Source organism: Diadema setosum, chromosome 4 (assembly GCF_964275005.1).
Source record: "Diadema setosum chromosome 4, eeDiaSeto1, whole genome shotgun sequence".
NCBI lineage: Eukaryota > Metazoa > Echinodermata > Echinoidea > Diadematoida > Diadematidae > Diadema > Diadema setosum.
Genome location: NC_092688.1, coordinates 7,362,149 through 7,388,302, shown reverse-complemented (window position 1 = coordinate 7,388,302; position 26,154 = coordinate 7,362,149). Strand labels below are relative to the sequence as shown.

The following is a 26,154-nucleotide window of genomic DNA, read 5'->3' as shown; positions in this document are numbered from 1 at the left end:
GTGTCAAGTAAATCTTTAGTCACCAACTGACCTTTCTAATTTGGGTTATATTATAGGCTCTATATACTCTCTCATCGGTAAGTTCATCCCTAAGTGCCATATGACGGCATTGCCCTAAATTTGACGTGTGTTTTGTAATGGTTTGTTGTTACCGTTAGTACAGTCAGGCCTATGACATAAGTTATTCTCAATATTAATAGCATCAGTAGTAGAAGCAAGAATAAAAGTGGCAGTATAAAAGGAAATAACAGCAACAGTAGCAGTAGCAGCAGTAAGAGTATGATATCGAGGACTAAAAGTAGTTGTAATAGTAGAAGTAACAGTAGAAGTAGTAGTAATAGTATTAGAAGTAGAAATAGAAGGAGTAGAAGTAATAGCAGTAAAAGTATTTAAGAGTAGTAGCAGTAGTAAAAGTAGAGATAGTAATAGTAAAAATAATAGTAGTAGTACCCAGAAGTAGTAGTAGTAGTAGTAGTAGTAGTAGTAGTAGTAGTAGTAGTACTAGTAGTAGTAGTAGTATTAGCAGTAGTAGTAGAAGTAGTAGTAAGTAGGTGTGGTAGAAGAATTGGGAGTATTACCTAAAGTGGTTAGTGTTTTGGTTCTTATCATTGTGCACACATCGCGGGAAAGCTGTGGTAAAATAGGTGTTTGGACAGGATATTAGTAGCAACTGAAAGCTCTTGTGAAGAAGTAGGTATAAAGAGGTAGTGAATTCTGAAATACATCGTTTGATAACTAACATGTGGTCATAATTAAAAGATAATTTAAAAAAAGACGACTCGTGTGGAGCGGATGAATGAGTGTCTGTCCTAGCGTCTTTCCGTTAGGAGTTGTCATTTTGTGAGCTTAGTTGTTTTATATTACATGTACGTCTGTTTCGATAAATAGCTGTGATTTAATATAGCGTCTACAAAGCTACGAAACAATACTGGATTAAGATGGGAGTACTCTAGTAATCATGGCGCAAAATTACTTTTCAGGTGTAGCGTTGCGTAATGAACTTGCTGACAAAAGTGCCAAAAAGTGCCAAAGGCATATTTTTGCCCTGACCTTATTTTGACTGCCGCCCGGCATTTTTTTTTTCTGACATCATTCTATTTCATTGGTGCTAAATCCAAATGTGGAAGATGCAACTCTTCCATCCTTGAAGGTTACGAGATATTCGAAGCATAGCCGCCAGGAACTAAAGTTCCCATGTATTTCCATACAAATTATAGTGGAAAATAGAAAAGCATTTGATGGTTATATATTTTGATGGTGCTGAATCCGAATCTGAATGACACAACTCTTCATTGCATCCTTAGAGGCTTGTGAGAACGTCTTTTCAGACATACATTTGTATATTAGCTTTCTCAGATTACCACTGTGGATACATTTTTTTACATCATTTTTGCTAATTTTGACAAATTTGCTCAACCGAAATGTGAATAGAAATACATGTACCAATTATTCGTTTTCATCCTGTAGAGTTCGATTCCCCGAATTTAGAGCACAATTCTTACAATATTGTATAGGAAATACAACGGAATTTCATATTTTGGCTACCATTTCGACGGCCATTTTGTAAATCATCCTGATACTCGAAAACTTTCAGGGATGCAAAAGTTGCATCATCCAGATTTGGATTTAGCACCCTCGTAATAGTGCAAAGCCATTGAAAAAGATCAACAAACAAACAAAACGGTGAACGAATGGTATATATAGCATAAGGTTCAGTCTCGTGCTTCCAAACTGTAAATCAACCGTTCAGCTTTACCACGAGGATTTTTAGTATAAAGCTTGAGCTTAGTATAAAGCTTAGTATAAAGTTAGAAACAAAGATGGCGTGTGATTGCTTGAAACTTCCAGCAAGAACGCCAGACATTATTGCCAGAAGGAAACTGCTTGAATGGTGGAAAATTCAACCCTCTTGTTATAGAAGACAGGTGGAGAAAATAAGAGAATAATAATAATAATAAAAATAACAATCCACATTTAGAAAGCGCATAATAATTAGCAAAATTCTGTATGTTTTTTGACATAACATAAACACATTATTATGATACGCAGCTTAGATTCCCTTGCGTGAGAGTAGGGACGTTACCCGGAGCTTTCCTCGTTAATTTGCATCTACGTATAGGCAGGTGGGGCCCCGGGCTAATTGTTTATCACTGCAGAGACGACGGAAGTCGCTGGTTTGGCAACCATTCCAACTTGCCTTCACTAATTCTAGCGGTCTAGGTGTGGTCATAGCTGGAGGGGGAGGGGGAGGACTACACTCTTGGTGTCAGTGAAGCATGATAAACAAGCAGTTACCTTTCTGGAAGTCGAAATATACCTATTTGAATATTAGTTTTCTGTTTTGTTTTGTTTTGTTTCGCTTTCTTTGTCTTGTCTTGTTTTGTTTTGTCTTGTTTAGTAAGTGGCTGTTTTTGTTTTGGTTTGTTTGTTTTTTGTTTTTGTTTTTGGGGGTCTGTGTTAGTCTGTTGCAGGAAGCTTAGGGCCTTCGGATAAAGTGTTTGCTTGCTTATAAGCATTGGATGCTTTCTTAGCAGTCACTCGAAAAACGATTAACAAAACTAACAAATGTTTGACACTGCCTTTAAGAATTATTCTTTGTGGGGTTTGAAAGTGGGCTTTCGTCAAGTGTTTGTACGCATTATTTATGATATCATGCTTGGCATGTTTGACGGCGGCTCGACGGTGGATCGTACTGATACAGCGGTCTCTGTGGTCTACTTTTTGTAAGGGCGTTGGTCCGACCATTACAAATAATTAGCTCTGTTTTCCAAGGATTCCTTCTTTGAAATTTCATAATTCTGTCTCCATATACAATAAATGCAATCAGAAAGCGATCAAATTCATGTACATGTCTCATAAAACAGTCAATATTTGCACAACTTACGATCAAAAATTTAATTGATAACCAGTTATGACTACAGCTTGGGGGTATTGTATCATTAAAGGAAGAGCGAGAGTCATTGGTTGTTTCCTCGATGGTAACGTCCGTCTCTTGGAGCTCTTACGAGATCATTAGCTCAAAAATATTGTGATTTGTAGTCAACTGAAAGAAAGAAATCGACATGTACCTTTGTTTCACTGTACAAAATCTGACGTGAAGTGATCATCCGCCCTTTTTTATAATGTGTTTACACACCCGAACAATGAGATATAACTTAATTCATTGCATTATAATTGTTCTTGGAAAACTTACAATTTAAGAATAAACGTATTCTTATTCCCTAAATGAATCCTCTCGATTTTGAAAGATGTCGAATCAAATCAAAACAGTACTTCCGCAAAAGTATGAGTTAAACTAAACACGTATAGGCGGCAGGATGAATGCCAGAAAGGGTGTCTTAGGTAGCTAGGACCGCAGAGACATTGCTTCGGTCGTCGTTCGTTGAATAAACAGATAGCAAATTGATGTAAACAGACATCAACAAGATTTCTTTTCCTTGTGTATGTGACAAAACACTCTTTGTGCATTTTGTATGGCATCATGAAGTAGAGTCAGGAGGAAAATGTCGACCATCCTTGTGCGACGGAGGAGCATAGACGTGTTCACACGTAAAGCAGATGTGACATGCCAGTATTATGCAAGCAAACTTAACGTGACTAAGTCGATTTAGGTTCTGTCTGATTTCGCGGAAAGTTTTGATTGAATTAATGCCCGGATGCTCAGATACGTTCATGTAAAATTACATTTTCCTCGAAAGATGCATTCTTCTTTGAAAACAACCACTGAAGAATGTTGGTTGCAATATTCTAATGTTGACGTCATCATACTCAACGTTCACTCTTGTTTCTACAGAACTTGTCAGTTTTTTCTAGATCGTAACCCTGGTCGTAACAGTCATCATCACATATGTAAAGAGATGACGATAACAGAGCTATAAGAATTATTATAACTGTAGTATGTATACATATCTAAAATGGCAATTCAAACTGCTATGTTCGTCGTTGGTAGTCGCTGAAGCAATTACTTCATTATACCAATTCGCTGGTGTTTTCACGAACCGGCACAGCCGGCCCCGGAGCCGCGAAAGTAAGTTTCGAGATAATCGCGTTTGAAGTTTTTGCCTTTGCAAATTCCATGATTGCGCCTATATTTCACGTCCAGTTACCTAAATATCACACTGCACGACAGATTAGGAGTTGTTTGTGTGTTTCATGTTCTTGGTTCATCGTGAAAAACAAAAGTTTCGTTGAAATATCGGGCAAAGTCCGTCGTGCCGGTTCGTGAAAACACAAAAACACGTAAACAACGCTTCCAATATTTTCACGAACTGGCACCGTCGGCCGTGCCGCTTCGATTCTTCGCGCATGGTGCGGATTTCATTTTTCACGAAGTGACACCATCGGCGCGCACGCGCTGCGCGTTAGGTTATCTTCATCATTTCTCATAGCCGCGCGCGCACATAATCGAGCGCGCGCATTAGCGATGCTCCTTTGTATACTAGTGATATGAATTGGGTATCAAGATTTTGTTTGATACTTTTTTTTTTCTTACCCCCTTCTAAATCTCTCATCCATTCGCAGAAAGGCATTATTATTTAGTTGTTCTTCATTATATTACACATTGATCATTGCTCTCAGCTCATTGCATCGGTCTTTCTGCACATTATTTCGAATCATAATTTTCAAGATTCACTCTCTTCCTCGGAGCATTACTGTATCTCGTGCTATAACCACGAAGCATGTTGTTTTCGAATATGAAATGTAATCAGTTTGCTCTATTGCTTTGTGAATGTGTCATTCTTGTAAAGAAAATAATTCTGTGCTGGTAATACTCTCTTTCACTCTCTTTTCCACCCTTTCTTTCGCTTTCTTTCTCTCTCTCCCTCACACACACGCAAACACACACATACACACAAACAAACACACAATCCCTCTCTCTATTTATTTCCTACACGTGACACCTTACAAAACTTTTTAAATCACATAAAAACTAAATGAGCTTTACTTGGGTATCTTTTCTCATTCACAGATTTATTACCACGTGTGTACACGAGTTTTAAATATGGCTTTTCAATAAACTATACGTGGATCATACTACTCATATAATGCAGATTCCAACTTGAATGAAGTTAAGGTACAGTACATTACCTTTCATTTATTTTTCAGGTGTAACGAAGGTTTCTGTTATGTTCTAACATTTATACCAAGCTCTGTATGTATCATCCACCTTGATGATATCTATATTTCATGGCATTCAGGGTACTACAATATTTCATTTTTTTTTTTTGTAGATTCAAAAATGTTATTCAGACGTATGAGACTAGACTGACTCTTGCCTTTAAAGCCCCAAAATCTTACAAAATAATGACCAAAATGTTCCACCTCCTTCCATATCCCATCACCTAACTTCAACCTGGTCAAATGCTGTTTACCAAACATTAACTTTATAATCAAACTAGAATTTGATGATATGAATACAAGTACATAATTACAAAGATTGGTATGGATAACCTTCTTCATATTAAAGGCAATATAATCTCGTAGACAGTGACTGAACTAATTGATGTTTAAATTGCTGTGACAGTTCACAAAGTGTATTATAAATCTTCCGCAAACAGTCTTGATCTTCCCTAGTTTTGTAAAAGTTTGTAAGCACTCATATTTTAATATGCACAGTATGTGCCTAAAATTCTATTCATTACCATACCATGTTATTTTGCAAGATATAAAAATCCTCATGTTTCCCTTTCTTTTCTCTCACTGCTAGAGGATACCATATACAAAGTTCCTTATCTAAGCTCAGTAAGAAGTGGCTATCAGATCTGCATTTACTCATTATTGTTTCAAAAGTAAAATCCACAAAAATATACAATATAAAAAGACATAGATAATGATGTCTAGGTCATAATTTCTGATGTGGACACAGACTGCAATAATATGGCTATGTATTGCAGTACATCTATCATCCAAGAAAACATTTTCTGTCAAAGTTTATTAGGCATTTATTAGTTGCAGAGAGAGAGCAAGCAGAGGAAATGTAAGCATCCAATTGTTTATATCCCTCTTGCAGTCTACTAATACCTTTCTAACTTGCACAACTTGACTTGACTTGGTCCTGACTTTAGTTTATGTCTGCTGTGGGTGTCACAGGTGCTGGGGTAGGCATAATTCAAAAATACTGAAAATTGTTTATGGGTTTGGCCTAATGGTGGCTGGGCTAAGGGAGACAAAATGAATAGTGTGATGGGAGAGCTGGTTCATAAACAAAGTAAAAGAAGAGACATCTATATGGTATTTGACATTGCTATGGTTTTGTTGTGAAAAGCACTGTTTAAAGTCAGAGAGGGGAAGCATAATACAGTGGAAATTGAGGATGGCATCATTGTGACAGAGCAGTATAGAGAGACCCGTGGATTGATGGTTATCAAGAGTAATGTCAGTGAATAACACAAGGTGACAGTGAGAGATACAGTATGTAGGATTAATGTCCCTTAATGTCTCCTTGATTCTTTCACATACAATATTTTGAAAATTTGAGACTTTACTTATAAACGCACAACAGTACTTCATGGTTTCTTAATGTGACATGTTGATCTTGTCATTAATTACTTTGTGGATTGTCAGTCAAACAGATACAGAGATTACAAGCTATTCCAAACTCTGCTGCAAGAGTAGTGTCCAAATTAAAAAAAAAATGAACAAAAATTTCACCAGTGCTAAGAAGCTTGCACTAGCTTCCAGTCAAAATTCATATACAGATCAAAATGATATTAACTTTTGAATCCACACTATTTGAAAGAACTACTTTAAATAGGAAACACACCAGAGAGAAACCTTCGTTCAAAAGGTAGTGACTTATTTGTTATCCTGAATAAAAAAGCAATGGCATACATTTGCTTGTAATGTCTCTACCATTACAGTCTAAACGTGAAAAAAGGTATCATTGTAATTGCAATTGTATGTTTCTGTTCAATCATTTCTATCCTTGAGCACAAAAGCCATAATACAGAATGTTTCCATATGCTATATATTAAAGCACTGTTGATTATTATAATTATTACTATTTTTATTGTTATGATTATGATGATGATGATGATGATGATTATTATTATTATCATTATTAAAAATGATGTCCTACTTTATGACACCACTACCCCCCCCCCCCCCCCATTTCTGCACACATACAAACCCAAAGTCATTAAATAGGAAATCACAAAGAACATCGAAATAATGTTCTGCTAGAACCTGCCTGTCCATTCATAGAGCACACACTCTTGTGAAAAGTTTGATGCTGCTGTGTGGAGCAACTCTGTGATTGTGGTGAAATATTGCTATGGTCTCCTTCCACAATGATCTCATGGCTTGGATTTTAGTGCAGATGTTCAGCTCAGCCACCCTAGTCATTTGTAGCTGTTTCAGGTTTCTCTTGGCTTTCTCCAGTAGACAGTTGTTATCTGCTTCTCTCCCTATGCAAAGAGGAACAATTGTTTTTCACAGACAATGTTACTTCTCCATTGCAGAGGAGAATGATGACATTTGATACAACAGTCATAACATACTTCTTAATTAATTTTACACATTTCTAAAACTACACCGATTTCCCTAAGAAAATAATTATATGATAATGTTCCTTTCATATCAACACTTTGGTAATGTTTTACTCAAAAGTGCTAATACATCTTTTTTTTTATCATAAAGTTTAAATCAATGTCATAATGTGCATAACAAGACTGTAGTAGGATTACACCTAATTGTCCATTGACACTGGATTTTCTTAGTAATTGTCTATGACAAAATAAAACCAAATACTACATGAAAAGGTGTTGCATGGATTGCTGTTTATTGATCTTGCTCACCTTTAGCATGGTGCACAATGTAACCTTTGAGTGCAGTAAGAAGAGGATGCTACGCCAGACGAAATGGTGAATGAATGTTGACTAGAATCAGGAGCAGAACTAAAGTAAAGAATAAAGAAAGCAGGACATCACAAGTGAAAATCAGTGACACAGTCAATTCCATGTAAGTAATGTCTCAGACATTTGACATCTGAGTGAACAAAGAAAAAAACACATTGACATGAGTAAAACTATAAATGTATATTGAGACAGTTCATTTTCATCGTCTCTGCCAAGAATTTGTCATACAGTATGTGCCATTGACTTTTGCAAAGTTGATGGTATCTCATATCAGTACAGAGTGTATAACTGTTCTTCCTCATCTCCCTTGCCCCCCCCCCCCCCCCCAATAAAAAAATAAAAACACAACAATAATCAAACTAACAATAAAAAACTACAGTTACAACAGTCCTGAAAGATACATGACACTGAAGAAATGCATACTGCTACCACATCAAAATCAGACTGAGGGACAGCATTGCCTTTATACCAAAATGCAACATGACTACAGATAATTAGATGTCAAAATGTTGGATTCCATGTTATGTCAGTGCTTCACATTCATAAAACTACAAATACAGTTGTAATTAAAGAAAGAGTAAGACAAAACAATTATTTCAGTATGTGGCAAATCATATTAGGAATATTATTATTACTAGTAGTGTGCCTGCACTGTCTATTACACACTGGTCTGTCTAATTTACTCTAAATCCTCGACAGATAGCAATGTAACTTACGGTTCTTGTTCAAGCTTGAGATGATAGGAGAAATCTGCAGGAATGTGGTATGGAGTACAATACTGTAAAGTAGCCCATCATTGAAGGACAGCACTCATTTCATTCCAGTCTGCAAGTTGTTGGGTTGTCCACACAAATGCCTCAATATCTGTTTGTAATGGAAGATGAATGAAAGATGTCAGTCACATGAAACTCCATCACTACCAGTTCTGTAAGATCATAAAATTGATGCACAGATTTGCAAAACATCACACTGCCCCCCCCCCCCCCCCATCCCTTTCAGGTCTATATTCTACAGCTTACCAGAATCTGAAGTTTATGAACGTCTCTCTGGTTTAATTTTACAATTTGCCCAGCTCTGAATCCCTAGCCTCCATCCCCGCCCCCCCCCCCCAAAAAAAACCCTCTGTGTTTCAAAGAACCATAGATTGTAGAAAATCAAAACAAACAAAATGAAAAATCACAAACTAAGGCAAAAGTACTTGCCACGTATAGGCCAATTACGTCTACATTGAGGCTTTTAGGCTCATAATATAGCATGATAGAACAATTATGAATTCATGTGCTGAGCATAAACGTTGCACAGGAGTTTTTTTTTTTTGTGTTGCTTGTTGTCTATCCATTATTCCAAATCAAATTTGCTGGTACGGTATTCTTGACAACATTATCAAACTCTTCATTGTTGTTGGTAACGCCTCAATTAGACAGGGAGGTGGGAAGAGGACCTCCCTGATTTAACATTAGACTTTAAGCAGAAGTAACTCTAAAATCATTTTTTTTTTCATTGAGAATTCAAAGGTAATCAAAACAATTATTTTAGTATGTGGCAAATCATATTAGTAATACAGTATTATTATTACTAGTAGTGTGCCTGCACTGTCTATTACACACTGGTCTGTCTAATTTACTCTAAATCCTTGACAGATGCTCAATGTAACTTACGGGTCTTGTTCAAGCTTGAGATGATAGGAGAAATCTGCAGGAATGCGGTATGGAGTACAATACTGTAAAGTAGCCCATCATTGAAGGACAGCACTCATTTCATTCCAGTCTGCAAGTTGTTGGGTTGTCCACACAAATGCCTCAATATCTGTTTGTAATGGAAGATGAATGAAAGATGTCAGTCACATGAAACTCCATCACTACCAGTTCTGTAAGATCATAAAATTGATGCACAGATTTGCAAAACATCACACTGCCCCCCCCCCCCCCAATCCCTTTCAGGTCTATATTCTACGGCTTACCAGAATCTGAAGTTTATGAACAATGAACATCTCTTTGGTTTAATTTTACAATTTGCCCAGCTCCGAATCCCCAACCTCCACCGCCCCCCCCCCCCCCCCGAAAAAAAAAACCCCTAGTGTTTCAAAGAACCATAGATTGTAGAAAATCAAAACAAACAAAACGAAAAATTGCAAACTAAGGCAAAAGTACTTGCCACGTATAGGCCAATTACGACCACATTGAGGCTTTTAGGCTCATAATATAGCATGATAGAACAATTTATGAATTCAGGTGCTGAGCATAAACGTTGCATTTTGCTTGTTGTCTATCCAAATCAAATTTGCTGTTACGGTATTCTCGACAACATTATCAAAGTCTTCATTGTTGTTGGTAACGCCTGGATTTAGACAGGGAGGTGGGAAGAGGACCTCCCTGATTTAACGTTAGACTTTTAGCAGAAGTAACTCTAAAATCATTTTTTTTTTTCCATTGAGAATTCAAAGGTAGTCAGTGAAATAACATCACTTTTAGAGTAACCTGGACAGGTCAAGAACACTATTAACACTGTAACACTGTTAACTATCTTAATTAGATCTTGAAGTTGTAGGCCTAGAAATAGACTCCCTTAAATGGATCTAAGTTCCTGGAAGATTCAGACATAATCAAGTAAGATAAGAGAGTTAAATCAGTCTACCTGCCACCTGGGAAGTAGGTCGTTGCATTACATATTTGAGCTCGTAATACAGGAAACAATAAAACTTCACAATATATCACCAGTTAGTGCGTTTAAGATTCGATGCAAATGTGAGACGTGTTCATTTGACTTTAGTTCGAATCACTTTCCCTGCCTATTCTCCACTTACACCGAACAATAGATGTGGGACTGCACACGTGGATAACGAACCTAGGACAGCGCCAAACGAAGTCAATGTGATCTGCAAGAATACATATTTACGCTGTTTAATTCCTCATTCATAAATCTACATTCAAGAATGTGAAAAATGAACAATTAAAGTGTCAATACAGAGCGAAATGTAACGTTACCGATTTCATCTGTCTAGCTTCCGTTGCTCTGGGCGCAGCCATTTTAGACGCGCACGTACGAGGACGTTTGGCCGATGAATGATTTATGATGACGTCCGGCGTATACGCACCGTCAACCCGCGATCGTGCCACTTCGTGAAAATCGTAGACCGCCCAGTCGAAGTTTTCACGAAGTGACACGGTCGTTATTATTACGTAATTATTTGAGATTGAGGTTCAAAAATTTGTCAGGTTGTAGATCTCGGTATTTACTATCATAATATGCAAAAATCTTAAAATCGAAAATTTACTCGATTTTGGCCGGTCGTGCCACTTCGTGAAAACACCGACGAATTGACTACCACGATGCATAAAACATGCTTTAAAAAGAATACCATTTTGATAGTTTTACGAAATACAGATAGTGCCTAAGTATAGTTGTCACATATTGGTTATGCGCACAAGATGGTCATTAATTTGATTATAAGACCGGGCTTCATACATGAAAAAAGAAAAACATTTCAATGACTGCTCTAGTTTCATCCTTGTAATTTCAATAGAACTGATCGAGAGGAGGAAAAATTCATCACAATATGACGATCACGTGATATAGCAGAAAGGGCAGACCAGTTTTAAGTGATGATACGAGTACTCACAATAGGAGATGTCTCCGACTAATTGAATAACAACTGAAAGTTGTAATTCAACGTCCACATAATTATCTTCTCAGTTAATAGGTTTTTCAAATTGATGAACAAATGCTTGTTTGTGCGCGCGTGTGTGTGTGTGTGTGTGTGTGTGTGTGTGTGTGTTTGTTTTACTAATTTGTCTCACTCTTTCCTTCTCTCTCTCTCTCGGCGTCTCTCCCTCATCCTTTGTTACCGTTCTCAGTGAACGTGCATTCTTCGGAGCAGGAGGCTGTTGTACAGAATATCACGCTCGGTATAGAAGAGGCTTGCAGCTGTAGTAATCTCGTGCATCTCTCGTGCACGTGTTTAGTCAGGTGTACACGATGATAACAACAAAATGAAATATCTCCTGTAGAGCAGAAGAAGAAACAAACAAATACACAAAACAACAAACAAATAGCCCGCTTTAATAGTCTTTCAGTTTTTCACGCGCCAACATTCCCGGTACTCGTCATACATGTTGCCGCAAAACGTGACGGATCGGTTCAACAAAAATAAGGCAAGTAGATAGATATTCACTCGATGGCGGCACGAGACCCGAAACTTATTTCCCTTGCGATCAAACCCCCATCTCTGTTTTACTGTCTTCTTCTTATATTCCCTAGGGGATTTATATCGTGATAACCATCAGGATTGAAATGGTGAACCGGTCCCTTTTTTGCGCGTGCGTGAGCACAGCTCGCCGTGGCTCATTCGGATATCTCGACCCGAGCAATGTATTGTGATCAGCTAGCTGCACATGAATGCGAGAAATCTTACCGATCGTGACCTTGATAAGAAATAAAGGCCCTACACATTCCCGAAAGCCGGACTGATCTTATCTCCGTGAATGGCGATGGGGCATGCATGAAAGAAAAAAGAAAAAAGAAAAAAACGAGATCAGAGAATAAAATAAACTAATACTGACGTTAATCCTCTCAGGTAAGTCAGAAGCCTCACTCCAAATAGCCATTGACTTTAGAAGTGAGCAATTTACTTTTGGTTAATACTGATAGGGTCAAAGAAAATGGAGAGAAAAAGAGCATGTACATTATTTTAAAGACTGGTCGCTGAATGCTGAAACCGGGTGCTTTGAGTAAATCCTTTCTGTCTTTGCAATGTGAAGTCTTTCGGAGTGATGATCGAGTTTAAAGGAAAAATCCAGTCCAAATATAAGGTAGTCTGATAAAAAAGTAAAATCTTCAGAGTTCAACAGTAAAAATTTGACTGAAATCGGATGAAAAATAAGGAAATTATGACATTTTGAATTTTGCTAATTTCTGCAAAAGAGTTCTTGCACAGTGGATATGAATATTCAAATAAGTGAGCTAATCATGTCATAACTTCGCAATTTTCCACTGATCGCGTACAAAAAAAAAAAAAAAAATGACGAAAATTCAATGTTTCTGTCATCGCAGTCTGAAACATGACGTCATTCCTGGGTGATTAACTTCAGAATAGTGATCAGTTAGATGTACGAAGATTTGAGCCTCGGGCGTAATTGCGTTTGAATGAAAAACTGGAAATTTCAAAATTTATGTACAAATCATATGGCAAGTTGTGAGGGGATGACAATAGGATGCTCTCTTTGCCATTTGCATATTCATATTGACCGTTCAAGAACTGTTTTTCGAAAAAAATAGCGAAACTTCAAAATGTCATAACTTCCTTATTTTTCGTCCGATTTCAATTGAAATTATACCGTTGAACTCGTAATATTTTACTCTTTCTTATCAGACTAACTTATATATGGACTGGATTGCCCCTTTAAATCATCTCATAGCGTGTCATCTGTGTTTGTAGAAATGCTTTCCGAGAAACGACACTATGGGTGACATTAAGTTCGTGTATTTGGAGAAAAAAAAAAAACGGCAAACAAACAAAAACCCATGAGTTTCCAACTTCAAGGGTATGGGTCCCTCGACATAATTATAACGCCTGTCATAAAATAGTGATATAGATTCTAATCATAGGATTCACTGAAAGCTGTATTACATGACCGTCTTATATTTTGCGTGAAAGCCAAAATCACATTTACTGCCACTTAGAGAATAAAGCATACTCAACTAAAACCTTATGCAGAGTCAACACTTGAGACATTCTAATAAATTTTAGAAGAACACATTCTTTGCATGTGAAATGACATTGAGTAAGAACTCAAAGTAAAGCATGAATCGTTCCATAACAGACTTCAGATTTCTTTTCACCATCCATTTTCTTCATGTCGAATATTGTGTACAGTCTTGCTTGCTATAATTGAAATGTGATGGTCAATAAAAAAGACATTTCTTTCAGGATTTTCATGAAGTGGGGAGGTTGACGCATAGCGTGGATAAAGAAAAAACAAACAAACAAACAGACAACACATCAGTTTCTGAATATCCGTTACATTGAAACAACTGAAATGCAGCGTTTGATAACAGTTGATGCATAGCCGTGACTGAACAATAGCGTCATTAATCACCTTGGTAACCAATCAAATGCGACCTGATTTTTTTTTCTTCAAGAAATCAAGTAAATGACAGTTGTCTGTGAATGTACAAGCGAAACTGTTCACTTTAGAAATAAACCGGAGACATCGTGGGGTGGCTATTCAATACTGTTGAAGGCACAGTAAAGGACAAAACTAGGAGGGAAAAAGGAGAGAAAACGACACATGATAAAGACTTGACAATTTCCAGTCTTCTTCACGCTTCCCGCCCTTTCCCCACTTTTTGTCTGTTGATGAGCATCGACTGAAATAGTGCGGACGTCTGCGCCAAGATGATCATAAAATATTTTCATCAATTTATTTAAAACAAAATCAAATACAGAGAATGAGAGTGATACGTACATCAATTGAAAACCAAATACAGCAACCCCCCTCTTTCTCTCTCTCTCTCTCTCTCTCTCTCGCTAATTTTCATTCTTTATTTCTCATATTAAATTGGGCATATAGACAGAACTTATCCGCTGAGGACATAAGCACCGGGACATGCAAAAACATTTTACTCTTATCTACCAAGAACAGGTTTGAAGACACATTTTAGAAGAATAAAGGGCAATGATTGAATCATGTCCAACACTATAGTGAGGTGCGGGATGAAATAAGAGGGACAGCTGTATCAGTTCTCATTGGGGATTTCGATGACTGAAACCTGTGCACGTGTTAACCTTTAACTTTTCAAAACGCGGTGAGAGAGCCTGGTGAAACCCCATTCTCGGCGCCTTGTTCCGGACGAGAAGGCGGTAAAGGGGGCTTCTGAGTAAATGCCTAGTTTAGAACATGAAAGCGTCTTATCTTGTGCTTTTGCGAGCTGATCAGAGATCCTCGCAGAGATCACTTTCTTACCTTCTCGTCGTGACCAGTTATAGAGCCTTTGCCAGATTCAACAAGTCGCCGATCGCATTTAAGCCTCGCACTTAAAGGGGCATTCCGGACGATTTTCATAATTTCACATCATGTAGTACATAAATCAACAGCTTCATGTATAGATTTGTAGAATTTATTGTGGTTCTTGAGCAGAGACACAGTACTTTCAAAAACCTTAAACAAATTACACTGAACAAAGATGATGACATAGGAGCCTCACATATCTCAGAAATGTAGCAGTGTCATTCCATTACAATACCGCATGCTTGCAAGCTCACCTGTGTGTAATCTATGCATACCTTCTTCTTTTGTGCTGCTTCCTTGAGCCACATCTCATGCATTCTTATGGTGAGGCTGCCATGTCATCATCCTTGTTCATTGCAATTTGTTATAAACTTCGAAAACATTCTTATTTTTCATCCCAATCATTATAAATCCTAAAACTCTGTACCCAGTATAACTAATTTATATATGTTCAAATGTAAAAATTTGAAAATCATCCGGAGGTCTCCTTTAAGTCTGTCCCTCTCTCACCCCCCCCCCCCCACCCTCTCTGTCAATTCGTCACGACCTTGATGTGTACACGTACTATACCATTAAAAAATGCGTTTCTCCTTTTTTCTTGTCCCCTTTTCTCTCTCTCTCTCTCTCTCTCCCTCTCTCTCTCTCTCTGTTACGACCCAAAATGTGTCCACCATTCATTTCTGGAATTGCTCGTTACCAGTGGCAACTAAGACGTCGACCCAACATTTGCTCCATTGACCCGAACTCTTCGAGTGCAAGCTTACCAGTATGATTGCGAGTGTTTGATTGCGTCAAGATCTTTCGTTGAATAATGATATTTTTCCAGGAGATAATCTACTTTTAGAATTTCATTGTTATTTGGTTTCATAACTCACATTTTTAAATATTTTTATATTTCCTTTGACGGTCTGTCTATGATATATGTGGGATGGGGGAGGGGCATGATCAACCACCTCTCTCATCCAGTAAGCGAACATTGGAGACCCCCCCCCCCCCCCCCCACCATATGACTGTTTCAAAGTTCACACAGAGTTTAAGAAAAATAAAGTTTATCATTTAGGGGAGTAAGAATAGGGAAATGAGGTGAAATGGCTTGGGTGGAATGATTGTAAGAGACGGGTAAATAATAAAATATTGAGTAGTTTGATTTAGAAATCTATAGATTGATTGTATGAAGAAGTGAATAGGGGGAGGGGTGAACTGTCTTCAATAACTGATCTCACCATACATCCTGTAATTTTGTTAGTTTGCATTATCTTCCTGCTTATTTTTTTCTCTCTTTTTTTAACAATCTATAACGTTGTGCGATATGTAGGAATTCAGTATTGTGCATGTATTGTTTTATTTGTATTTTAGTTATGTAATTGTATTGTATTCTATACATGTGTCTTCAGTTCACGGACCGACCGAAAGACCGTATTTGGCTGAGCCCAGTACCGTGATGAAATTAATGAAAATAATAATGAAATGAAAATGTTTGTACAATTTAGATTTCACATCAATTCAAATGAAAAGAGCATGACCGTCCCTACATTGTCAGGCTTACGATTGGGTCTAGTGTTTTGAGGAGCTTCAGGAATGATTACACTTGTTTGGATCAGTCATTATGTTAAAAATTTCCGGTTTGTTTGGTTCAGATTTTTTTTATATGATTGTAAAATTTCTATTATTGAATTTGAGGAAGGGGTGGGATTTCTGTTTTTTCACCATTGCGTTCATGCAGACCGAGTAGAGTTACTCCATCCCTTATGATGATTATTAGATTATCGTGATGAATCTGCTGATCTATTGAGAGCTCGATGATGTCCATTCCAATCATGAGCTTTTAATCAGTCGCGTGTATTGACATCTGCGCAGCAAGAAACAACAACAAAAGGAAACAGACTAACTCAAGTCGTCTTCCCTCTAATTTCTGATAGAAGCCGCGATACAAGATCAGCGCATTGTTCATTTCTTAGCCTTGTCTATAGCTCTTTTGTTCGCCGTTTGTCCTTCAATACGACACTGACCTCTACCGGGCAGCACTTTGTGTCGCGCTCGTTGACAGATTTTCCCCTTCGCTAGCTGTAAGCACATTGGTAAGGAAATGGTTAGCTTGTTGGTAGTGTACCTCCATGGTATTATCAACCTTTCCTTCTCCTGCTCACCCCCAGCTGTTCCCCCATCCCCTCTCTCCCCCTTCTCACTCCATCATCATTATTCTCCTTCGTCATTATTCTCCTTCTTCTCTCACCATCTCCCTCTCTCCCTCAATCTCTCCCTCTCCCTCTCTTATCTTTGTTTTTTTTTTTCTCTCCATCTCTATCTCCCTCTACTCCCGACAAAGGTTTCGATGGCTTTCATGAATTCCTGAAGATGTATCACTGAGTATCCACGTAAATATTTGCAACTGCTTCATCTTGAGGAACACGTATTCAATCACGATGGTCACTGTTGTATGTTCATGTACCAACACCTTACCTCGATAGGAGAATTACATTAAAAAAACCGCATAGAAGTCAAAATTAACATACTTGTCCTTTGTCTACATGTGTTGAACTTCCCATGATCAAAGAGAACAATATGAATATCTTGTTTTTGTATCTGTGCTTTCCTGCTTAATAATGAAAATACTGAAATTTATACTTTGTTTAAATTCATTCTTAGATAGTCGATCTCCATGTAAACAAATTCAAATTCAACTCCGCAACTGAACATTCCGAAACAGATGTCAGCTTGTCCAAGATCTAAAGTTTTATATGAAAAAATCGGACGTTATGTTTGTATTTTGCCGAACGCTAATTTTCATTGACCTGGTCCCCCCCCCCCCCGCAGCTTGGAAATGCCAAGAAGATCACGTCAAAATCTGCAAAGAGAGAAATATCACCTTAACCGCGCGTCAACAATCTTCATGCAAACTGCAATATAAGGCGTGTGCTCTGAAGGTAAAGTGGTGCCATAGGAAAGTGATAGGATTCGATTTCTTTTCAACCCCTCGTTTATCTTCCTGACCGACATGTACTATTCATAATGGAAAGAAAAACGTGAAGGAAAGGAGAATGACGGCACTGAATTTAACTAACCTGTTGGAAAAAAGAAAGATATGACCTTTGTGATTTGTTCCCTGAAAGTGTATTGTAGTCACTGGAGGGCTTTTTAGATTGAACTAACCAGCAAATGTAGAGCAAGTAAAAAGAACGCGCATATAAGAAAATAAAATGATGAAAAAGAAGTAGATAAAGGAAGGAAGATCAGAATAAGTCAAGAAAGAAGAGAGGGAGAGAAGATGTAGAAAGATATTGGGAATACATGACTTCATTATGATGATTATATTAGGAAATGAAACAAAATATTTGAACAGAAAAGTTTATTAGTCAAAGAAAGCCGTCTTGATCAGAATCGAGAAGTGCCCTCTTGATACCTTTGGACGTGTCTCAAATTCTGCAAAAATGGGAGGAAAAAAACGTGGACAATGACGATTGCGACTGATTAAATCAAAGCCATCACGTGTCTAGTCATACTTTCGATTTTTTTTTTCTGTTCTGATACCTATTTGAATCGTAGTACAAGTTCACTCTCATCTGCACGTGTTGGCATCGGGAAGACCGATTAGTTATAGGCCCGTCTACTGGCGTCATCCAAGGAGAACCTCAATCCTAACAATGATGGGATCTTTGGGGCCTGCGATTGACACTTTCAAAAATGCAACACCGACAAGGACGGACACTGGAAGCGATGACGATCTCGCCGGCTGGGCCGTGAACCGCATCGACAACAGTGCCATCGTCCGCACTATCTATGGTTTGATTTCATTCACTGGAATGACGGGCAACGCGCTCGTATGCCTGGTGCTCTTACGCGTACCCTCTCTGCGCACGCGCACAAGCCAGTTCATCATCCACCTTGCAGTGACGGACTTTATGACGTCATTTTGGGTGATCCCATTCCACCTGTTTCCCTCCACCCCTCCAATCCCTGGCGGGTTCGCCGGCGAACTCATGTGTCGCTTCTACGTCTCCAAGTACATGCTGTGGGTGACCGTGTTCGCGTCCGTCTACAGCCTCGTCTCCGTCACCATGGAGCGCTTCTTCGCCATCGTCTACCCGATCAAATACAAGGTTACCTTCTCACTCAGATACTCCCTTGTCATCATGGTCGGTTGCTGGCTCGTGGGCGCCATTTCGAACTCGTTTTTCTTCTACGTCTACGACTACGACGGGGAGGGCTGCCAGTTTGTGCCATACCCGACTCAATACTTACAAAAGGTAAGAATAGAATCCATGATTGAGTGCGGTGATACCTCGCCTATTAAGGCATTTCAGCGCTTACAACTTATTTGCATGTAACTTTGAACACACTACCCGGTTTTTTGTTGTTGTTTGTTTGAGTGTTTGCTTGTTTGTGTGTTTCTTTTTTTTTTTTTTGGGGGGGGGGGGTTGAGATGATATAATACGTTCATGGCCTCTTCTGTTTCCTCTTTAAAGTTTCATTGAAATTCATCAAGCATTTTTCACATATTTTCGTTATCTTACCATCACCCTCTTGTTATTCATTATATTCGTAAAATGTTTATTTTCGTGCTCATGATAGAATGGGAAAATTCAGCTCATTTTTATATAATATTCCAAACATCTCTTGTCGTTTAAGATTGATGACATAACGAGTTATGAAATCACCACTTTGATCTATTAATATAAAATTAGCTGTACGAGAGATCGGCAAAGTGAACAATAAATAAAAAGACAGAGACACAAACATCGCAACGTATTACATTGAAAATAAAATGTACAGAATATATATAGAAAGCTGAAATGAAACACACAAAAAGATATCTTCTAAAGACAGATCTACTAGTATCAGGATCGTTACGCGCGTAATTGATCGCCTCGATTGATGACGCGAGAAGGCTTTATGAATGGAGTTGCGTAACAACAAAAACGAATATACAACGCTGTAAAGATTGCTGTACATCACGAACCATCTTGGAATATACAAATATAGATCCGGAGCTGCTTTGATCACACATCAGCCGCTCCCGACGTCTTTTAATTCCCCAACAGTTCGGATATCTTAAAGATGATCTTTGTCAGGCATTGTTATTCCTTCCATATACCCTAATGTCATGCCCACAACGAGTGATATAACATGTGTGTTTTGAATTTTCTTTTGTGTTTGTTTTTGTTACATGCTTTTTCGTCAAAATTATTTCACGTATGTGAGGTTATCAAATGAGAGCGGTATTGTATAGATGCAGGTTAAAAAAAAAAGACTGAGGTAATTCACAACTAATGGAGACATCTTTGCAACCACTTCGTGTATACGATCCAGAGGGAGTATACATTTTCTTGGCAAACATGAAAAGGAGAAACAAAATTGCTTATTAGTGATGATGTGTAGGCCAAAGCCATCAATGCAAGCGCTGGAATCACAGTAATCACATCAATATCCGTGGAAGGGAGAAAGTAAAATGCTTCACTGACCTGAAAATCTAAGAAAGAGACTTAATAATCAGTGGGGCAGTGAAAATAAATGCCATGACAGGTCGACGCATGCTGTTAATGTAGGCCGTACTATGTTTGAAGAGTCGTCATAGTCTTCTCGTTGAAAAAAAAATGGTTTTAATCCCCCCCCCCTTCCCCCACACATACACAAGCATGATACACACTGTGTTCATGAGAGGTGGCATTTCCTCACAACACTCCCTGTTGATTTTTAGTTGAATCTTGTATTTTGTGTACATTAAATTTATCATAAAGCTACCAGAAATTTCCCTTTAAAACTAAATATCCCTAGAACAACATTTGTATAATTCAAAGTGAAGGGTAGGCCTACTAATTTCATTCACTATTTTTTTTTAACCTCATGATAGATATATTTATTAAGCCAAGACTCTTGTTTTCATTATTGTCATTATTATTATTACCTCTTTTTTTTTGGGGGGGGGGGGTTCGGCTTTTATTCAACTCTCCTCTGTTTTGATGATTTCATTTTTATTCATTTCTTATCTCGGCAATCTTTAGTACTGCATATCTTCACATTTACACATACAACATGACCTTGGATCTTTACGTCCTGATCAAAAACTCGGAGAAAATATGACAATATAATTATCACATGGTTGAGCCTCTCGCAAGGAATTCAGGATTTTTCAGGCTGTGAAAATCCAATTAATTTGAAGTTTCATTTCATCTCCTGGCTGAACATCAGTGATATGCAGGGCTCAAACGTGCACTGCCACGACTACGCTATGACGACACAATGCAAGGGCATATCGGTGAATTGAATTTTATAGGATTCTTCATGTCATTCTCAATATTTGTCACAACATTCTGTCAAAAATAAAGAAGAGACCCAACAACTGATACTTTCATACATATAACAGTCAATGTTATCCCACATGGTGTGTGTGTATTTGTGTGTGTGTGTGTGTGTGTTTTAATGCCTGCCCCATTTTTAGCCACAGAGAATATCTCGCACACTAGGTTCTTCGACAGTTTGACAAGTCTGCAAGACATTTCTGGCATCCAAAGGAAAAGACGAGGATGATAGTCCTCTCTGTGACTGTTCAATATAGAAAGCCTTCATTATCTGAAGGTCGCTGTCAAATCAAAGTTTGTGAAATCTAAGGACATTAAAGCAAATGATATCAAGTTTAAAGATTTAATTAATAGAACTCATGATTTCAGTCCAGAGCATCTCCCCCTGTAACCCAGTATCGTATCGTATCCTATCTTGTATAGATCACTGATTGGTGTGTGTCTGTGTGTGTGTGTGTGTGTGTGTTTTAATTGCATCGAAATTGAAAAAAAAAAAATGTATTATAATGCCCATGTAGCGTTAGTGACACACGTGGCAAAGATGAAGTGGTTGACTAAATGATTTATGCCCCGTCCAACCATTTGTTACTAGGGAGCTTTACATTTTAGACGCGCGGACGTTGAAAGAGAAAAAAACATGATCTGAGCGTGCGCAGTAACTTGACGTGCGCTACTGCGCACGCTCAGATCATGTTTTTCCCCCTTTGAACGTCCGCGCGTCTAAAATCTAAAGCTCCCTACTGTTGCAGTTGACGGAACCTCTCCATATGATGGCATATTAAAGGGATCGTATAGTTTTGGTTGAGACCTAATTTCAGGTTTCTAAATTTTTTTTTTTTGTGTGTGTGAGATACTGAGAAACCTCTTATGAAATATGAAAGAGCGTGTAATTCTATGAGGAATTCAACGTTTATTTGATGACAATTGGTTTTGAAATGGCAGAGATATCTAAAAAAGAAAGAGCGATTCTAATAAAGTGTGGGACCCATCCTTTATTACGATAGCTTTGTTTTACTTTGTTTTTGGATGTTTCAGTCATTCCAAACCCGATTTTCATCAAATAAACTTGGAATTCCTCTTAAAAATGGTATGCTCTGTACTGTAAATAAGTGTTTTCTTAGTATCTCGCAAAAAGTTAAAAGCCCAATTTTCATCTCCACCAATACCTGTACTATCCCTGTAACATGACCTCCATCTTCATAGCATGAAATGAACACCGAAAAAAAGTATTAAATAAAATAGTTGAAAAGAGATTTTACTACGCTGCTCACTGGATATATGAATGCAGCAAACACTTTCAATCCATCGACTGTGCTCTGAACGTGACTAAACAAAGGCTCAATCCATGTTATAAAATTGATGACAAAAAGGCTCGTTTATTTTTGTATTCCTCTCTCCTTGTCTCCCATCCCTCCGTCTCCCTCCTTACCCCATCTCTCTCTTCTCTCTTTCCCTTTCATACTCGCAGGTTATTGGCGTGTACATCTTCATGCTCATCTACTTTATTCCCATCACGTTGAATCTGGTGTGCCACGCTAAAATGATCAAGACGCTGAGGGCGCAGGCCAACTCTCTCGATGGTCACATGGAGACTGGTAATACATTGTTATAATTTCATGTAGCTTTTTTTAGGATCGTAGACAATATATGCCTACAGCACTGTTCATATTATTGCACACTGAAGTGGGTACGTTTCTCTTTGGCTTCTAGATTAGGTGGTGACCTGGTGGCGAATCGAGTCCCGCTGGTCGCAGAGTCGCGGACGCTGGTCGCTGAGATGTCTCTGCGACGTCACCATAATGTTGGAGGAGTAACAAGAGAATCAAAAACGTTCGATATTTTTCGTAGACTTTTTCCAGTCTCTAGTTGGTCTCGAAGACGTCTCCGCGACGTCCCCATAGTCGCGGCAAAGTTGCGGAGACTAATTTAGTCGGCGAGGTCTCCGAGACGTCTCTGCAACCTTGTGGAGACTTATTAGTGTACGTCGCGGAGACGTCTCCGCAACTGAGGAGACGTCTCGAAGACGCATTTGCGACTGAAAAGAGTCTTGGAGACGTCACAGCGACGTCGTGACAATGTAAACGCGAATAAAATGTCACTTTGATTCGGAGACGTCTCAGACGATATCCTGGCGTCGCTTCTTTTTTTTTTTTTTTCGTGAGAGAGCAAGACATTTCTTAATCTGTCGAGTCGCACGAGTCACGACGACGTCTTCTCCAACAAGATAGACTCTTTCCTTTAGGATTCTGATGTACTATTGCCACTTTACGCTGTGGTTTCTCCGCTGATAGTGATGGGATACTTGTCTTGGGATCGTTCAAATGCGCAATCGTTTCATACAACTCCTCTCCATTACCACCATCAGCAACTTAGCAGCACCGGCTCTTAATAATTGGTCACGTCTAATCCACTTTCGCACGATAACAATAAATTCGGGATATTAAAATGCGTATTTGACTGTCACAAACAGCTCTCAAGTTCCAGTCGATTCTTTATCGCGTCGTAAAATCTAGCGAGAGACAATCTGGCCTCTGCAGTGGACTCTCATACTTCTCAATGCCTCTTCGACGAAGAGATTATGAACTATTTTTTTATCATTATGCTCAACTATTAAGTATGCCAATTTTGTTACGATTATCTTTTTAATAGACATTTCAAAAGACAACAAACTCAAGCACGAAAACTTTAAAATCGTTCAACCCACAAATAAAGTATAATACTTTGTCATTTATTGATTGGATTTCTGCTCTCCTTCATTTTGTATCTGAAATGTAAATCAGGGCTGGCTGATATTTTTCTACGTCATTGCCGAGACGATTTCAATGCCTTGGATTGCAGCTGGCTATCTTCCCAATCTCTTTTTACAAATTGCCTGTATGGATCTTGCCGCTGTTTGACGTTAGAGGAGTTATACGGAAATCTGATTTGAGTGCAATTAGCTCTCATTGAGAGAAAATTCCGATTTACTTCCGATTTACCTTCAGGTTGGAAAAATTAAAAGTAATTTTCGTCTTCGCTTCTCCACTTAAGAGCAATAATTATCTAGAATAAATTGCAGTAATTACAACAGAATAGTATGTGGCAAATAGAAAAATGCTTTGTGGGAGCACGATAGCGAAAGTAAAAAAATGATCTCTTTAAAGAGAAATACATGTGTATCATGTAAAACTTGCAATCATGATGTGACGCATAAAATTCATAAAGAGGACCAGCCTAACCCCGATCACTTAAAAAAAAAGCACTATAATAGCTCCAGAAAATGTAACAAATAGGCCAATCGAGCCTGTTGAATGCTATATAGGTGTGGTTTATGAGAGTGAACCCCTCTACAAAATCAGGGGTGGATCCAGGGAGGACCGCAACCAGCGCACGCCCCCCCCCCTTTATTTTTTTGTTGAAACAAAAGAAATAAAAAGAAAAAAATGGGGGGAGGGGTGCGTGCGCCCCCCTTTAATTTTGTAAACACGCCCCCTCTTTACGGAATTCCTGGATCCGCCCCTGAAAATGCACCTCTGTAGAAGGCTGAATGTATTTTTTTAATCTTTTTTTTTTTTTTTTTGTAGGAGATCAAGAAAGCATGTATTGTTTAAGCGATAAAAGTGTTGTCAAAGGACCTCCAAGAAAGTTTGAAAAAAAAAAAACAATCTGCGAATTTTAGGACTGGAGAGAAATAAGTTGGTCAATAGGACGATGTAAAACACGAAAGACATTGAATCTTTTGTGTATTAATAGTACATAGATCGTTACATTCTTTTGATTTCGACACGTGTGTCTTAGGATAATCATTCACAGGTGAGGAACCAATAAAACACACAGGTTAAGATTCAGACTACAGAATGATACAGTCTTTTTGAAAATCAGAGAGTTTTTTGTTTGTTTGTTTTGAATTTGGTTTTCACGGGTTGTGAACTAGTATCCTCATTTTAATGAACATAGTCACGTAGAATCATATCAAAATGATCAATAAGCAATTTGATAAAAGCAGTCATATTTACAAAGTCATTCGTACGAAGAAGGAACAACTTGTTCTTTGATATGCCTATTATTTTTCTGATGCAAATATATTGACGCTATATTTCATTCCTTATTTTTTCCTTAACCAACAGGTCGAGGCAATATGCAGTCGGAGAAATGGCAGCTTAAAGTGGTGCAGGACGTTCAGCGAATGTTGTTTATCGTAGTAGTCACGTTCATGTTATGCTGGGCTCCGAATCAGATCATGTTTCTTGCCTTCAACCTCGGAGCCAACGTCGACTTCACCAAGCCGCCGTACCACATCTCCGTCATCCTCGCCCTCTGCAACTCGTGCATGAACCCTTTCATCTACGTCTTCAAGAACCGGGATTTCCGCAAGGGCGTCCTCAAGGCGTTGGGATGCGCCAAGGTCGGACGGTCGTCTGCGCGCTGGATGGCGAATCGCGTAGCGCCCGCGGTCGAACGAAGAAAAGCGGACGCGAGGGAGACCCGCGCCGAGGTTGCCGTCTCGGCGAATGGTCACACATCGGCTCCAACATGTGATCCAACTGCAACCACTTATGTGACGTAAACTTCGCATGGGATCATGGATGCGCTCGGCCTTGGCCTCCAGACGTTTGCTAGAGGAAACCTATCAAAATCACACGAGATTATGCTGTGTAATTTCAAAGTTGTAAGATACAATCACTTTAAGAAATTCGACATCAAACAATAAAGACCACTAACATAGGGTAGTACAGGAAGTCGTTTTGTTGCTGAAGAATGCAGTCTCAAAGTATTATTCTTCAATGAAATAGTGTTTTTCATGCTAATTCTAAGAGCGTCATTCCGGAAATTATCGTCATGATAACTCAAACTTTTATGAAAAATTCTTGTTGATTTGAGATATTTGCGATTAAAGCTGGTTAAAAAAGAAAAACTCAAAGAGAATGGTAAGAAAATATGGGATTTTTTTTGTCATAACTTTCAGAATAGGCTTATTCCTTGCTATGTTGGGAAGTGAGGTACCATTATTGCTCT

The 26,154-nt window shown here is 38.4% G+C and overlaps 1 protein-coding gene across 1 annotated transcript; it reads left to right on the top strand.

Annotated features, from left to right (window-relative positions):
* Positions 1 to 18,504: 18,504 nt before the first annotated feature.
* On the top strand, positions 18,505 to 25,705 carry LOC140227453 (allatostatin-A receptor-like). The gene is made up of 3 exons (XM_072307858.1): positions 18,505 to 19,107; positions 22,628 to 22,754; positions 25,266 to 25,705. Exons 1-3 carry the CDS (start codon positions 18,505 to 18,507, stop codon positions 25,703 to 25,705), a joined length of 1,170 nt encoding a protein of 389 aa, XP_072163959.1.
* Positions 25,706 to 26,154: the final 449 nt, after the last annotated feature.

Excerpts from the sequence above, each read along its gene's own strand:
- LOC140227453 (XM_072307858.1), top strand. The coding sequence starts at position 18,505 with ATGATGGGATCTTTGGGGCCTGCGATTGACACTTTCAAAAATGCAACA. Across the intron at positions 19,108-22,627 it reads CGACTCAATACTTACAAAAG|GTTATTGGCGTGTACATCTT; the intron begins GTAAGAATAGAA and ends TCATACTCGCAG. Across the intron at positions 22,755-25,265 it reads CGATGGTCACATGGAGACTG|GTCGAGGCAATATGCAGTCG; the intron begins GTAATACATTGT and ends CTTAACCAACAG.